General features: G+C 33.0%; 1 protein-coding gene across 1 annotated transcript; it reads left to right on the forward strand.

The window, feature by feature from the left end:
* The first annotated feature begins 2,131 nt into the window (after positions 1-2,131).
* LOC140436411 (uncharacterized) lies at positions 2,132-15,148 on the forward strand. The gene is made up of 2 exons (XM_072525225.1): positions 2,132-2,289; positions 13,559-15,148. Exon 2 carries the CDS (start codon positions 13,563-13,565, stop codon positions 14,976-14,978), a length of 1,416 nt encoding a protein of 471 aa, XP_072381326.1. The 5' UTR covers positions 2,132-2,289; positions 13,559-13,562; the 3' UTR covers positions 14,979-15,148.
* Positions 15,149-17,252: the final 2,104 nt, after the last annotated feature.

Consider the following 17,252-nt stretch of genomic DNA (forward strand, 5'->3'; position numbering starts at 1 on the left):
TCTCATACATACTGAAAGACAAAAAGATACCCCAAAACCTTCGAACCAAAGTGTTCGATTCTTGTATCCTTCCCGTTCTCACTTACGGAGCTCAAACCTGGACATTCACAAAAAAGAACATGGACAAGATTCGAAAAACTCAGCGAGCCATGGAACGACAGATGCTTGGTATCTCACTAATAGATCGGCAAACGAACGAAGCAATCCGGAACAAAACAAAAATAAAGGACGCCGCGAAACAAGCAGCTAAATTAAAATGGAAATGGGCTGGACACAACGAACGTCTCGAAGATGGTAGATGGAACAAAGAAGTCGGAAACTGGCGACCGTACGATGCGAAGAGACCAAGAGGAAGACCTCAAATGCGCTGGAGCGACGATATCAAAAGAGTCGCAGGACCAATGTGGAAACGCCTAGCACACAACAGGGATGAATGGCGAGAAATGGGAGAGGCCTTTATTCGACAATTCGGATAGAAAAAGGGAAAAAAAAACCTAAAGAAAAAGAAGAAGATAGTTGCAACTGCCGACGACTAAATGTACTGTAATTTGGAAATAAATATGGAACAATGCTTTATTTGGCCTTAAATAATATTGTGACTGCGTTATGTGGATGGCAAGGCAGATAAAGCAGTATCCGAAATTGGTCAACTGTCTGATTTTAGGTGATGTTTCTCTAATTATAAAAATTTGAGTATACATGGAAAACTAGGAATGGAGTTGGTATAAAGGCTGGTGAAGAAATGAAAGATAACATAGTAGAAATTGTAAGAACGTAGTAGTAGAAGATACATTCCTCGACCAATTCGCTTAACTAGTTATGATTTTTGTGGTTAAAAATTATCTTTGAGAATACTTTATTGTATTAATTTTTGTAAGAAAGTTGGTGTTAAATTAAGTTATTTTCAAGAAGTGGAACAATATTGTACTTTTAATCCTGTAGAACATGTGACATCTAATAAAATTTGGCATTAGCAAAAAGAAATCCGATATAAATATTTTTTCGAATATTTCTAATTTTTTCTACGATTTTGGCCGCTACGATTTTATTATTGTTGGTGCTGGCGCAGCCGGATCAGTTTTAGCTAACCGATTATCCGAAATAAGCTCATGGAAAATATTATTGTTAAAGGCTGGAGGTGAGACTGATGACTTTAGCGATGTTCCTGAGTTTAACAATTACCTACAACAAACAGACATGAATTGGGGGTATCTAACATCTCCACAAACTACGTGTTGTCAAGGGGTGGAAAATCACCATTGTATGTATCCAAGAGGAAAAGTAATAGGAGGTTGTACTACTTTAAATGCTGCAATATACGCTAGAGGAAGTCCTTTAGACTTCAACAGTTGGGTAGCAATGGGTAACCCTGGATGGTCATACGAAGAAGTTCTTCCGTACTTTAAAAAATCGGAATATGTGGCAATGGAATCGTATGACAAATACTACCACGGAACAGAAGGTGTACTGTTTGTTAATCATACATCGCCAAATTCGACGATGGGTGAGAAAGTTCTAAAAGCTCATATGGAAAAAGGTTTCAAAGAAGTAGATTATAATGGAGAACACCAGCTTGGAGTTTCCAAAGTTCAGTTTAATCAAAAAGACCAAAAGCATCAAACAAGTGAGCATGCTTTCCTTGATGCTATTAAAAATAGAAATACTTTATTAATGTCTTGTCCTTCGTTGAGACAAAACTACAAAAATCTGCACAAAATAAATCAAGCAAAAAGATTAGGGCACTACCATGGAGTACATACTTATAATAATTGAAGAACGACATTGCCGTTCGTATAATTGACTCCATGGTAGTCCCACTGTCCGGATAATATTTTGTTTAATTCTTAGAACAATTTTAACCTTTGTTAGATGCAGATTTCAGTCCTCGACAAATAGTTTCTTATGACTTTTGATGTAAAATAATTAGGAAAGAAGGAATTCAACAATTTAGAATTTCCCATTGAGTTTCCTAGGACCCATTTAAAGATTCGCCACTCGGTATATATATAAATTTAGTTGAAATATTAAAATACACAATTAAATTATAAAAATACAATATTGTTTTGGATAGCAATATAAGGTGCGGTTTTTAATAAAATAAAAATGTTATCAATCATCAGTATCGATTAGTTGTAATAAGCATACGAAACGTAAGGATAAAGATAATATAAGACCTACATCTTATCAGTTTTATCTCATTGAAGTACATGCCATTTGTTTATAATATCGACTGAATTTTGCGATATAAAGTATGAGTGTATATTAGTGAAACTTTTGGTGAAATTAAAAGTAAGTTTAATATTTTATTCACCTAACAGAGTAATCAGAGTTGTTTTAAACAGTTTATAATAATAAATTATCTAATATTTAGTGGTTAAGACTAAGTGCAGATGTGCTATTTTAGAAAAACTGATATTGTTTATTTTCATTCAAATTTATTCAAACGAAACTTTCATTTGCAATGTCAAACCACTGTCAAGATAGTGAAAACAAGAACAATTTGCCTACTTAAATAATAAACTTGGTATTTGTGAAAATTAATATTGTAATATTTTAGCTTGTCATTTAAAATAGTGGCGTACCATTTTTATTCCTATATTATACTACATAGCAGTTGGACAGAAAAGGTTGGAAAATCTATAAAAATCAAGAAAAAGATAGTTTCGCTACTTCAGTTTTATTGGCCATAGCCTGCTAGCACATAATATAAATTTTCTTAAAAAAGTTTTTTAAACCGTTTTGGAGTAATATCGTATCTTTTTGTGGATGCACTTTTACATATAGATCATCATCATCATCTTCTTCTTCTTCAGTGCCTTATCCGGTCCGGATGTTGGCGATCATCAAGGCTATCATAGTTTTGTTGACTGCTCTGCGAAAGAGCATTGTCGAACATTTTTCAACCACGAGATACGACGGCGTCCCGGTCCTCTTCTGCCAAATACTTTACCCTGCATAACGAGTTGAAGAATTCGATATTTTTCTTCGTTCCGCATCACGTGGCCGAGGTACTCAAGCTTACGTTGTTTAATTAAATTAAGCACTTCTTTTTCTTTTGTCATGCGCTGTAGGACCTCAACGTTGGTGACATGGTCCACATAAGATATTTTTAGTATCCTTTTGCATCCTTCATCATCATCATCATGAATTAGCCTATATTTGTCCACTGCTCAACATAGGCCTCCCGTAAAATTTTCCACCTATTTCTATCATGAGCTTCTTGCATCCAGTTTGTGGTGAAGCGCTTGATATTACCCGTCCATCTAGTCGGTGGTCGTCCTCTGCTTCGATATGCCTCTTGCCTTGGTCGCCATTCCAGAATCTTTCTGGTTCATCTATCATCCGTTAATCTGGCAACATGTCCGGCCCAACCCCATTTAGCTATAGCCATTTTTTCAACTGCATCTGTGACTCCTGTTCTTCTTCTTATTTCTAGGTTTGGTACTTTATCTCTGATGGTAGTACCTACAGAACAGGTCAATAGATTTAAGTACCTGGGATGTTGGATCGATAGCAGCCTAAATCCTGATCTAGAAATAAGATCGAGAATAGAACAGGCCAGAAAATCTTTCGAAAAAATAAAAAAACTGCTTTGTGATTCTCGAATAAAACTCGAAATTCGACTACGTTTATCAGAATGCTACGTCTGGTCGACTCTTTTTTATGCAGTTAAAATGTGGACCCTTAAAAGAATACTCAAAATTTCATGGACATCGCATACCTCAAAGGAAGAAGTGCTGCATAGAATAGGCAAGGAAAGAGAACTTTTTAACACAGTAAAAGTTAGAAAAACATCATACCTAGGCCACATACTGAGAAATAATAAGTACCAATATGCCCAACTTATAGTGAAAGGAAAAATCGAGGGAAAGAGAGGCCTAGGAAGAAAAAGACTATCGTTGCTCAGAAACATCCGACAATGGACAGAGCTAAATTTTGAACAGCTAATAAGAACAGCTGAAGATAGAGAAGAGTTTAAAATTGTAGTAGCCAACCTCCATTGAGGAGAGGGCACTTTAAGAAGAAGAAGAAGGTAATACCTAATATTGATCTTTCCATAGCGCGTTGTGTAACTCTTATATTATCTATTGATCTTTCTGTCAGAGTCAGTGTTTCTGCACCATATGTAAGAACCGGTAAAACGCACTGGTTAAAAACCTTTCTTTTTAAACAAACTGAGATAATAGACTTGAAAATGTTATTCAATCCACCAAAGGCAGCCTATGTGAGGCCTATCCTTCTTTGTGTTTCAGTTGTCTGATTATATCGGCCTAAGCGAATCTTATGCACTAGATATTTGTAAGCTAATACTTGGTCGATGGTATGGCTCTCAATCAGAATTTTACCGCTGACCACAAGGTTGGTCATAAATTTTGTCTTTGAGGTGTTAATTTTATGACCATATAGATAAATTAGGGCAAATCGACTTATTTTCATCCCTAACGTGGTATAATTTATAACCAATCTTTTTGTGACACCCTGTATATACCTACATCATATGCCACGATGTTCGTACGCGATCGAACGAGTACAAAGAATTATTTATCGAAGTATGATGAATTATTTTATCTTATGATTACAATGAAATAACAATTCGAGGTAAAAATAAGGAATATCATGATAGATCTATGATCTCATATTTTGATAAATTTAGAAAAGTATAATAATAGTTTACAAGGAAGCTAATCTCAAAAAATGTTAATATCAATTAATTGTGTTCGAGACAATACAAATATTTAACTACATATTTTTAGTAAATAATATATGTAAAGATTATTTATTAATATATTAATAACATTTCTCCGGGAGCGCCTAAAAATTTCTCTATTGAGGCGCCTGTGGACCACTAGTCCGAATATTATTTTCGCCTTAAATTATTAGTCCGGTAAAATAAGGATGCAACCTCGGAATGAAAGATAATAAGCTGAAAATTTGCATACGTCTTTATTTTGATGGTATAAAACTTACCTCAAAAGTCTCATATAATCACGTGTCCGCAACTTAAGATATTTAAGGTCAAAGGTCATGAAAATGAGTTTTCTGCAAATATCTCGTTTTTCTTACACTTTATGACATTTAAGCTGGTGAGAAAAATTGTAGAATGGAAAATTCTCTTCAATTTTTGTCTGAAGTACTTTTATGTACCTTCAACCCTTCTTAAGATAGAGCTCAAAGAGTGGGGGACCGCTTACCTGTGTATACGGTAACGCGAAGTCAGCCAGTAGGATTCAATAAATAATAAGTTATATAGTTAATTATTCACTTAAAATACTATTATTATTATTAAATTTTTATTATTTATTATTTAATAAACTATATTTATAGATATTAATTATAAAACATATATTTTTTATATGACATTTATTTTATTTTTAACAAACATACAATATTAAATGAAATATTTCAAATGACCTTTAATGATATTTTTAACAGCTGTATATACGATAAATTAAGATCAAGTGCAGAATTCAACAATAATCATTTTTATATTTAATTGAATACTGAAAAAATCATATTTATTATTTTTTTAAATTATATATTTATTTATTAATCCAATAATCGATTTATTAAAGTTACAAATATACCTAATATATATTCTTTTATTATGTATGGTTAATATTTTTGTATTAATTTTCTTCTTCATCGTCTTCTTCTTCTTCTTCTTCTTCCTCTCACTGCTCAATATCGGATTCATCATCATCATTCTCGTTTATTAAAGTATCAGAATAAAAATATTCAAGAATATCAGGTGCATATTCACGTTCTTCATTGAAATAATGTAAATGGTGATTTTTTTCGAACATTTTAATAAACGATATTTTACCTCCCCTATAAATCGCAGAAGTCGTATTACATCCACTAAACGCGTGTAAAAATAAGATGTGTTTCTTAGAATGGGGGTATTTATCAAAACTTTTCGATGAATATAATTTTGTCTCCGCATTACCCTTACCATTTTTTTTTTTTTAATTTCTTGTTGATGTGATTGAGCTCGTCCTATCAAGATAACTAGCAAATCAATATATTTTCCTACAATGACGGAAGTTTTCCCTACATGTTTAGACTCTGCAATAGCTGTTTCTACAATGAGAACATCAGCATCATCTCTGGCTTGTTTTGTAGTGATATTAACAGCTTTTAATTTGTCGATAAGCATGTCTATAAAGATTTTTTTATTAGATGTGTTCAATAAAAATTGTTCTTGGCTGATAGGCACATTCATTGTTTCATCAAAACGGAGTTCGTAAGATTTTGAAATACCGGCAGTTCTTCTTAGTTGTTCCATTGCTTTAATGTTCTTAGTGTAGTCTGAGTAAAAATAAAATAAATATTATATAAAAAATATATATTTTATAATTAATATCTATAAATATAGTTTATTAAATAATAAATAATAAAAATTTAATGATAATAATAGTATTTTAAGTCAATAATTAACTACCTATATAACTTATAGGTAGACACAGGTAAGCGGTCCCCCACTCTTTGCGCTCTATCTTAAGAAGGGTTGAAGTTACATAAAAGTACTTCAGACAAAAATTTAAGAGAATTTTCCATTCTACAATTTTTCTTACCACGTTAAATGTCATAAAGTGTAAGGGAAACGAGATATTTGCAGAAAACTCATTTTCATGACCTTTGACCTTTAATATCTTAAGTCGCGGACACGTGATTATATGAGACTGTTGAGGTAAGTTTTATACCATCAAAATAAAGACGTATGCAAATTTTCAGCTTATTATCTTTCATTCCGAGGTTTGCCCCCTTATTTTACTGGTAATATAGAAAAGAATTATTTATAAATCTAATTAGTTATTAATATTTAAATATCAACAAGTTTTTTAACTGAAAGGATCCCAACACTTTTATTATGTAAAAGTAGTTTCAGTTTTTTGGCTGAAACTTTGCAGATTCTTAGCTTTGGTCATGTAGATCAAAAGTCATCATTGCGCCAATACTCAGAAATCAATTGTTTCTTAGTTACACCGCTTCAAAGTGTCGGTTTTTAATCCTTTTAAATATCTACTACATATTTGTAAAATATACAGAATTTTAGTAAATACGTGCAACCAACTTCAGGGAGTGATTTTAGATAAAATTTAATGACTAGACTTAGGCAAATATGCAAATAAAAAAGTATGAAATATGCGCATAAATATGCAGTGCAAAAATATGCAGTATTGTAATAAAAAATATTTACAATATTTTTTATTTACAAAAATACTTACATTATAAATATATAACATATAATTATTTTAAGATATAAATATTATTTTGAATTGTGGTAACAATAGATTATCAAATGATGTTTAAAATGTTCTAATAAAAACTTATGGCTTCTATCTGAATACATATATTTGCAAATAGAAAAACTTCTTTTGACATCAACTGATGTAACTGGGGCATTTTTCTAATTTACTATGATAGATGGTTCTAAATTAACTGGTTCGGAAAATGTCCCAGCTCGTACTTGCACCACTTCAGAAAGAACCTGGTATCCACTATTTTTTTCTATGGTTACTTTAAATTTTTGAAAAATTTCCTTTCCAATAGTACCTTTAACGTTTTGACACAATGACTCAAATTCTTTTATTAAAACTGTACTCTCTAACAATGATAATTTGGAGGATTCTAATTGAGTTATAGTTTTCTGGAGAAAACTATAATTTGATTTTATGAATGACAGTTGCTGTTGGAGGATGTTATCTTGGAAGACTTGCTTAGCTTCCAATAAAGATTAACAACTATCATCCGTTAAAGGGTTAATTATTTTTTTTTAAATCAACAAAATGATCAGCATAGAAATTAGCTGCTTCCAACCATGTTCCCCAACGTGTTAAAATGGGTTGAGGTGGCAGTGGAACAGCAGAAAACATATCTCTGTAACATTGTGTTCTTACATGTGATTTCAGGAATACCTTTTTGACGCTCGCTATTAAACTGTTAACTAGTGGAAATTTTTTTCTTACTTCCTCCGCAATTTTGTTTTATTCCATGCGCTAAACAAGTGACATGTATTAAGTTTGGATAAAATATTTTAAATTTTTCCTGCTTTCACCATATATGATGCGGCATCAGATAAAATAAGCAATAATTTGTCATTAGGCATAGCAGCAGGAAGAAAAAAGTTTGCTAATGCTTCTTGTAGAAACCGTGATATTGTTAGAGCGTTGGTTTTTTCCACTTGCTTACAGGAAATTAAATACGATTTTGGAAAGGATTCATCGCTAAGTACAGCAATCAATAAGTGCACAATGTATCTTCCTGACGAGTCAGTGGTCTCGTCCACACATATGTAAAAGTAATTATTACCTATTTCGGCTTTTATGTTGTAGATAACTGAGGAGTATAACAAATCGACATTATTTCTCTTTAGAATTCGTTCACTGGGAATGTTTTGTTTGCAATATTTAAAAAAAAAAAAACTAAAGTTTCCATTAGATAATTTTGAAAGCGATATATTCTTCTTCTTCTCGTGCCACTCCTAGCGGAGATTGGAAATCATCATGGCCACTGCGACTTTGTTAGCAGCGCGCCTAAAAAGTTCAATCGAACTACACCCGAACCATTCACGTAGATTACGAAGCCACGATATTTTTCTTCTTCCCACACTTCTTTTGCCCTTAATTTTGCCCTGCATGATATTTCTTAAAAGTTCGTACTTTTCACCTCTCACAATGTGCCCCAAGTATTCCATCTTTCTAGTTTTTATCTCATTTAGAATTTCGCATCTTTTGTCTAAAGTTTGGAGTACTTGCGTGTTAGTGACGCGGTCCATCCATGATATTCTGAGAATGCGCCTATAGCACCACATCTCGAAAGCTTCGATGTTTTTTGTGGTCAACTGTTTTAGTGTCCAAGCCTCTACTCCATACAACAGGGTAGAAAAGACATAACACCGCAGCATTCGTATTCGTAACTTTATATTGATATCACGATTGCAAAAGAGTTTGCGCATTCTATTAAAGACTGATCTAGCGATTTCTATTCTCCATCTAATCTCTTTTGTTTGATCAGTATCGTCTGTGATCCAAGCACCTAGATATTTATAACAGGACACACGCTCAATCGTTGTATTGTCTATTACAAGATTAGCTCTGATGTTCTTTGATTTCGTGATTACCATAAATTTGGTTTTTTTCAAATTAATTTTCAAGCCGTATATTTTCAAGCGATATATTAGAAGATACTAATGCACGACACAAGCCTTCGTTAAAAGTTTCTTGTTCGGTTTGTTTTTTGGAACTTGACTAAAAGCACTTGGACACAGAAGGTTGATAGTTTTCACCGGATGTGGTTTTTACTTTTTTAGCTAAATGTTTCGCGGTTTTGACATACTGATCTATTTGAAGTTTTTTTTTTCAGATGAAATCTAAAAAAGAATATAAATATTCTATAGTTGTACCCATTTTAAAAATCTAAGATTGTAGAAATAAACTATAAATGAACCGTTTTTGCATAACAATTAAAATATTTAAATTAAATCAAATAAAAATCGGTGTAGTACTCTTGAAAATGTCAAGAAATGAGGTCTTTTCTGTTTACATTTAAAGAAAAAATACTGTGAGCATAAATTAAAAGCACTTAATTAATTAAGTCCAATATATGATATGTTTTTATATTTAGCAAAATTAAAGCAAACTATGGTATTGTAAGTAAAAAAATAATAGCGACCTTTCAGTAGACGATTGAATGATTTGAATTTTAAATAGGTATCCTATTTCTTATCGCAAGGAGTTTAAAAAGTGCTTGAAAAAAGAAAAAATACATCGATTTATTGCGAACTAGCCTTGTGTCGGTACTTTTCTTAAACATAATCTCCAATTTTAAAATCTTTCTTTGTACCACCGTGTAAATTTTTATAATAATATAAAAAATACTACGTATGTACTTACGGTTTTGCCACAACATGAGCAACAAACTTTATCCATATCCATAGATATGTAAGGTTTTTGCCAAGTTGAAACATTGCTTATTTTCGGCATTTTCAAAGCACAATAATTATTCAATTAGAAATACACGTTGTTTACGCCGCCAATTTTACAAAAAAAGTGAAACCAAGTGAAACAGACTGTGAAAATAAAAATTTTTACCCAGAGACATAAACTGGCAAACACAAACCCTTAATTCCAGGACAAAACGTGACAAAACGATAAGCCGCTGTCTTTTATTAGTTACTATACCAAGAATTTGAATACCAAGTGATTATAAAACAAAATTAAATATTGGCATTTTCATGCCATCTGTAAGTTTGAATATAAAAATATATAATTAACAGCAAATTTTCAAATTATATGCACTTTAGGCTCACTTTAATAAAAATATGCAAAATTTGACATTTTTGCATTTTTTATGCATTATATGCAAAATATGCAATTTGCATATTTGCCTAAGTCTAATAATGACAGTTTGCTATATAAACATATGTCCGCAAATGCTTCCTTTTCCAAGATACAGGGTGTTGAAATTTTTCTTACAAACTAAAGATTTATTTATTGCCCTGAAACCGGATGAGAGAGCAAATGAAATTTAATGGATATTAAGAGGCACTTATTGTGCATCTTTTGACATACAATTAGGAACTTTATATTCATCAGTGGCGTGCATACGCGTAATAATCTCAATTTTTTAAAGAAAAATATGGTACGCCACTGAAATTTTTCAAACTAAAATCATTTTTAAATTCTTCGTTTAATTTATGACAAGTATTTTATGGTTTTTTTTTAATACATTTTAACATGTATTTTTACATTCTATATCTTTAATACTTTAACTATCTAATACTCTAATAATAACAATAAACTAGAACAATAACAGAAAGTATTTCTTCTTCCTTCTTGTATGTAGGCTTTAAAACCTGTTTTTTCTTTAATATTAGCCTCCTAAATTGTTTAAATTATCACACCATCTTGGTCCTTTACGTACTGCTTTTATTATTTCGTCTATTATTATATTAAAGAGAAGTGAGCTTAACGAGTCACCCTGTCTGAGTCCTCTTTGTACTGGTATACACTGTCATCATCATTATTTGGCTCTACAACTCTATGTGAGTCTTGGCCGCGTTTACTATTTCCCTCCATTGTTGTCGGTCCTGGCAGCTATTTCCCATTGCTGTATTCCCATTTTGCGTAGATCACTGGCTACTGCGTTCTTCCATCTCTTTCTTGGGCTACCAACTGACCTTCTGCCATCGGGCCTTTCCCAGAATGTGGCGTTCAGGAGTCTTTCGTCACTCGATCGTAGTACGTGGCCCGCCCATCTTATTCGGTTTGCTTTAATGTAGCGTACTGCGTTTTCATCTCCATATACTGTCTGGAGTTCATCATTGTGTCTTCTTCTCCATTCTCCTAGTGTCTCTTCTCTGCAAGGCCCATAGATAGTCCGCAGTATCTTTCTTTCCAGTACCAGTAATTTTGTCGTTTCCCGCTAGTTCAGAGTCAATGTCTCGCTTCCATACGTTATTGTGGGACGAATTATTGTCTTGTACACTCTTATTTTTGCTGGTATTGAAAGTATTTTTCATTTAAGTATGGGCATTAATGAGTAATATGCCCTGTTTCTTGCAATGATCCTGGCTGCCACGTCCTTTTCATATTTATTTTTAGATGTTATGATCACTCCCAGGTAGTTGAATTCTTCGACGACTTCAAAGTTGTATTCATTGATTGTTACGTTTTGTCTAACCCTTGGTCTTGGGGTCTTGGGTCTCTGGTGGATTGTGCAATTGTGTCCACGTCATCCGCAAACGCCAATAGTATTTTTGATCATTGGGCGGCAAATCCGTTTGTCAGTTGTGGTTGAGCTTTCCTTACCTCATGTTACAGTGCAAAATTAAATAGCAGGGGGCCGAGAGGATCTCCTTGTCTAAGCCCGGTGTCAATGAGGAATTCCTCCGACGTAGTGCTGCCAATTCTGATCCGTGCGGAAGCGTTTTCTGTGCTCATCTGTGCTAATCGTACCAGCCATCCAGATACTCCCATTTCTAACATGGTCTCCCACAATACTTCTCTGCTAACATAATCGTAAGCTTGTTTAAAGTCCACGAAAATTTGGTGTACATCGCGGTTGAATTCCCAGTTTTTTTCCAACACCTGGCGTAGGACGAATATCTGGTCTATGGTCGACCTTCACGGTCTGAATCCGCTTTGGTAGTCGCCTATTATTTCCTCTGCGTATGGAGTTAGCCTTCTAGACAGTATTATGGATATAATTTTGTACGTTATATTGATTAACGATATTCCTCTATAGTTCCGACATATTTGTTTGTCTCCCTTCTTGTGGATAGGTACTATATGGCTTTTATGCCAGTATTTCGGTATTTCTTCTCTTTCTCAGATTTCTCTTATAAGATGATGTATCTCAAAGTACAGCTTTTCTTCCCCTTTTTTTATTAGTTCCGCCTGTATGTCGTCTCGGCCTGGGGCTTTATGGTTTTTTAGGGACGAAATTGCGGAATTTACTTCAGCTAGTGTGAACCCTGGTATTTGAGGTTCAGCTAACTGGTACTGTCTTTGTTGCCCTGTCGTTGTGCCTTTTTCTGTATTTAAGAGTTGCTCAAAATATTTTCTCCATTGGCGGCTTATCTCCTGCTCCTGTGAGCAATTGCTCACAGGGGCAGGAGCAGAAGTTACCCTTCATTGTTTTTAGGTCCTTATAAAACTGTCTAGACTCACCGGTTCTATAATCCTCCTCCAGTTGCTGTATTTGCGCTTCTAGGTACTGTTTTTTTTTTCTTTTTAAAATTTTTCTCGTTTGAGTCCTTATTCTGTTGTAGTCTTCCCTGTTCTCATCTGTAGGGCGTGTTAGTAACTCTAGCCTCTTGATTGCTTTCTGATGCAAGCTTTGTTCGCACTCCTGGTCATACCACTGGTTTTTCTTCTAGTTATTCCTTTTTTTTTCTATCAGCACTAGGGTTATACTTTCTCCTCCGTGTTTTATAAGCTCGTTGGTTATTCCGTCTGGTCCTGGTGATTTTCTATGTTTGAGTGAATTCGTGTGAGATATGTATTTCGTGTCTTACAGGAAGTACCAGCAATGAAATTTTTAAACAGAAAAAATCGATTTATTAAGAATGTGTAGACCAAAGAAAAACATGTTTTAAATAAAAATATAGCTATGATAATTCTGAACAAAAATATTAATAAGCACTTTTTATGTAGAATGAACCGTTCTCCCAGAAACAACGCTTAAAGCCACCGGTGGTTTGAATGTCAGTTACGCGCCAGAAATCACTTTTAAATAAAATTTGTACCAACTCGACGGTAAAAATTTGATATTTTCTGATCAGACTGTCATATTGACAAAAATCAAGCTGTGTTCTAAAGGCAAAGTGTGCAGCTGTGATACGAAATTCTTGTATTTTTTTTTATTAGTGCACATTCTGCACTACGTGTGGCGTAAAGTTGATCTTTGAACAATACTCTGGCGAATGTATTACATTTTTGCAAATTTTTGTTAATGTGTTTTAATCTTACGCTATTATTATTGTCATATTCATTGTCAATTAATACAAAACTTAATATAAAATTTATTTATTTAATTCTATTTTTATTTCTAGGAAAATGGATATAGAAGAAGTTCAGTCAGTTAGTGTCAGAAAACTTATATCAGCCTTTGAAAATCAAACTAATTCTCCTGAAGCTACATACTTTAGGCCAAGAACTAGATCCTTGGGCAACATACTAGCAAAAAATGTGACTGTTAGAGAAAGCCAATTTGAAACATTGGATGAAATAAGTGACGCATTGGAAGTAATTCAACAACAACTGCAGGTTTACGACACTTATAATAAAGGAAGACACGTTGCATTCCAAGAAGAACTGTTTAACATTCTGACCAGCATTATTAATATCGATAATGATGATCCAATCAGGGCCCGTAATCTTATATCAACTACTAAGCATCTAGTTTCTGTGCTGAACAACAAACTTCCATCTAATAACTCTGTCGAACACCGATATACAAAATATTCTGAGCAGGTCAATGGTACACAACAATCTAATATACTAGTTAAAAATAAAGAAACCTATTCAAAAATATCGAAAACTCGTAATCAAAACATTAAACGAGAAAACAGTGTTGAGTTCAACAAAGACATAGTCAAGTCGACTGGAGATACAAAAGGAATTGGCTTAACTAGGTCTGTTTCAGTTAAAAAACTTAAAGAACTCTTTCAAAGTGACATAAAGCTTTCCGAACTTCCAACTTATCAAAATAAATTGTCCAAGTCAGAACAAACGATTAAAGTGAGCAATACGTTAAAGAAAAGTTCAACTAGTACGACTGAAGTAACTGTTCGTGAAGTTGTTAATAGAGAAATCAAGAACGAACGTGTTTTACCATACCAAGAATACTACCCAGTAGAACCAACCCCTACCGATACAAAATTTCAAGTTTCCGTAGCTAATCTTCGAAATGTATTCGAGGTTAAGTCAAAAGAAGGATCAACAGGTCTACCGCTTATTCTTAAAGAAGATAAACCTCCTATTACAAGGTTTAACTACAGATCTAGCGTTGACGAAGAACCTGAGTTAGTTAGTTACACACCGGATAAACTGGCTTCGGAAGGAAGTAGCAGACTACTGGAACTGCTGAAACGGGACGCTGAAGCCGCCAATCAAAATTTTAAATACTCGTTTGACGTTAGTGAGCAAGATGATGCAGGGGAAGTGACACCGGTGGAGTCTCCTCATAGGGTTGAAGACGATATTATGGCGAATTTGGAGTACGTAGAAGAAAACGATAATGAATATGATAATGATTCTATGTCTGGTGATAGCTTAAATAGTGCAGAGAGTGTTAAAACTGTTGAAAGCGTAAATTCAAATAATAATAGTAGTCTAAGGCTCAATAATAATTACATTTTTGAAGACAATGAGGAGGATGACAATGAAGACAATAATTACAATGATCACGGTGTTAAAATAGAAGAAATCAATTCTGATGAAACTGAATATTTCGCTGAAAGTGAAGCATGATAAAACACAATATTAATTAATCATAATATTTATTAATAAGATTATAAAGCATTAAGTAGAACATGAAATATAACACGTAATATTATTTTAAAAAATATTACGATCTATTTTTTTTTGTTCTACCTAAACTTTTGTTGTGTATTGTTTTAAGAGTAAATCTTTTATTTTAATATGTTCTTTATTCTGTGGTTTAGGCCTTATATTTTAATTCTTTCATGGGCATGAACAAAATTTACTTAATAAGATAAATATTCTAACCAAAAGTTAATTTGGAAGGTACCTTTTAACGACTGATTTTTTTATTTAGGTCCAGTTTTGTTTTTAAACATTTTTGAAAGTGGGAAATATTTTTCCCACCTCCCAAAAACTTCACATACTTATATAGCTAAGAATTAATAACAAACTTGTAGCATTTCCATTTCCCCTCGTACATGTTAAAACGCCGAAAAATATTCTTAATTGCGTCGCTTAGATTTAGAATATAAACATTTTTGGTCTGTATATAATAACACAAATTGGTATTTCTTTGATTTTGATTCCGCTTAATATTGCGCGTCAAATAAATATCCACTTAGGTTGGTAAGAAAGTAACGCAGAGAAGAGAATGACATCATTAGAGAATAGACCACGATAGGAGTCGGGTTCATTGTTTAGTCCGTATTTTCTTTAAATTCGTTATTGCTTTCGTTATTCGTTATTCGTTTTTTTTTGTCATCGAAAAATAGTGAAATGTAGTAACAGTGAGAGAGAAGATTTAGATTCGGAAGATATAGCTTAGGGCGTGTAGTTTTCAAAGCTAGCAATTTATTTTTTGTGGAGAGTTGAATTTGAGCTCAAGATGCTATTTGGCAGTCTTTGATAAGTTATTTAATCACTTAATTACCGATTTGTTGTGCTGTGTCCCATGTGAGGAGTTTTTAAAGCAACGTTTCCAACAATTTGAGAGGTCCACATGGTTTTGTCAGAAATTGTCCATTTTGTTGTTTTCATGGTCACTCCAGAAAATTTACAGTTTGTGTGGGACAGTTTTTTTTTATTCAACTCCAATCCCAAAAACTTTCTTAAATGAAATACCAGCCAGAGTGATATAAGGTACTTTTAGTTAAAATCTTTCCAAGTAAAAATAAACATTTTTTCATTAATAAAAAAAATTTTGTTTCCATGACACACTAAAAATTTATAAATAAATAAAGTTATGAATAATCCATAAAAAAGGTTTTATGGATTAGCTAATTGTCATATTAGTCTTCTCTTAAATAAAGTTAACATAAACTTTAATATTTAATAAATATATCAAAAAGGTTTGATATTTTATTTCGACACATGACAGTCAGTATTATCCTTTTCTGTCATTTGGTACATAATCATAATTTTGATATCTGTTTTGTTCAAATATAAACCCTATGTAAGCCTATGTAAAGATAATTATTTGCTACCCAGCTCTCCCACCAAAACAAGAGTGGCCGTTCGCAAACGTTTCAGTTTGTTTGCTTACCCTATCTCCAGCCCAGTAATTGCTCAGACCCCACTTAACCTCCAACAAGTGATACCACATACAATGTGGTAGGCAAATTAAATCGTTCCAATGATTAAACAATGAAACAAACTAGTTCCATATGATTATTTTACTAAAAAAACATTTAGAGAAATAATTTACATTTCTTTAAAGCCCCTAAAATAAGAATGAATGTACAAAAGTACGTGGAATGATGACGAACATACATATTTGGTTCTTTTTTCTGCTGCTTTAGTGCTAAAGCTTATAACAGCTTCCACATGTTCAAGATTATCCAAATTCCACATAACTGCAAGAAATTTGTTAATTAGTTGATGACAGAAACAATTACAGTAAAAATATATTTCCCGCATAAAAATTTCATTTTTTTTTTTAACAAAATTTGTTTTTCTTCAAACGTCAAATAATGATGACATTACTTATCTAACTTGATCCTGTCAAAGTTTGATGTCCCCGCCGGCAGCAGTTTTTTTTTCCCATTTCTTTACGGCGGAGGGAAAAATGTTGTCATGGCAACAATATGAAACATGTCATAAAGCAACAATACAAATGTCATTAACAACAATTAAACATCATTTTTATTTATAATAATATTAAAAGTACAATTAGTTAATGAGGCATTTTCAAAATTGAAACCGTGCAAAAATGTTCCCGACTCTTGATAGGCATTGGTAATTGTTGATGATACTGATGATCGAGAACAACTTTCAGCAATCATTTTCGATGTTGGCGGCTTGCGAACAACAATAAGCTGTCTT

Source organism: Diabrotica undecimpunctata, chromosome 3 (genome assembly GCF_040954645.1).
Source record: "Diabrotica undecimpunctata isolate CICGRU chromosome 3, icDiaUnde3, whole genome shotgun sequence".
Lineage (NCBI taxonomy): Eukaryota > Metazoa > Arthropoda > Insecta > Coleoptera > Chrysomelidae > Diabrotica > Diabrotica undecimpunctata.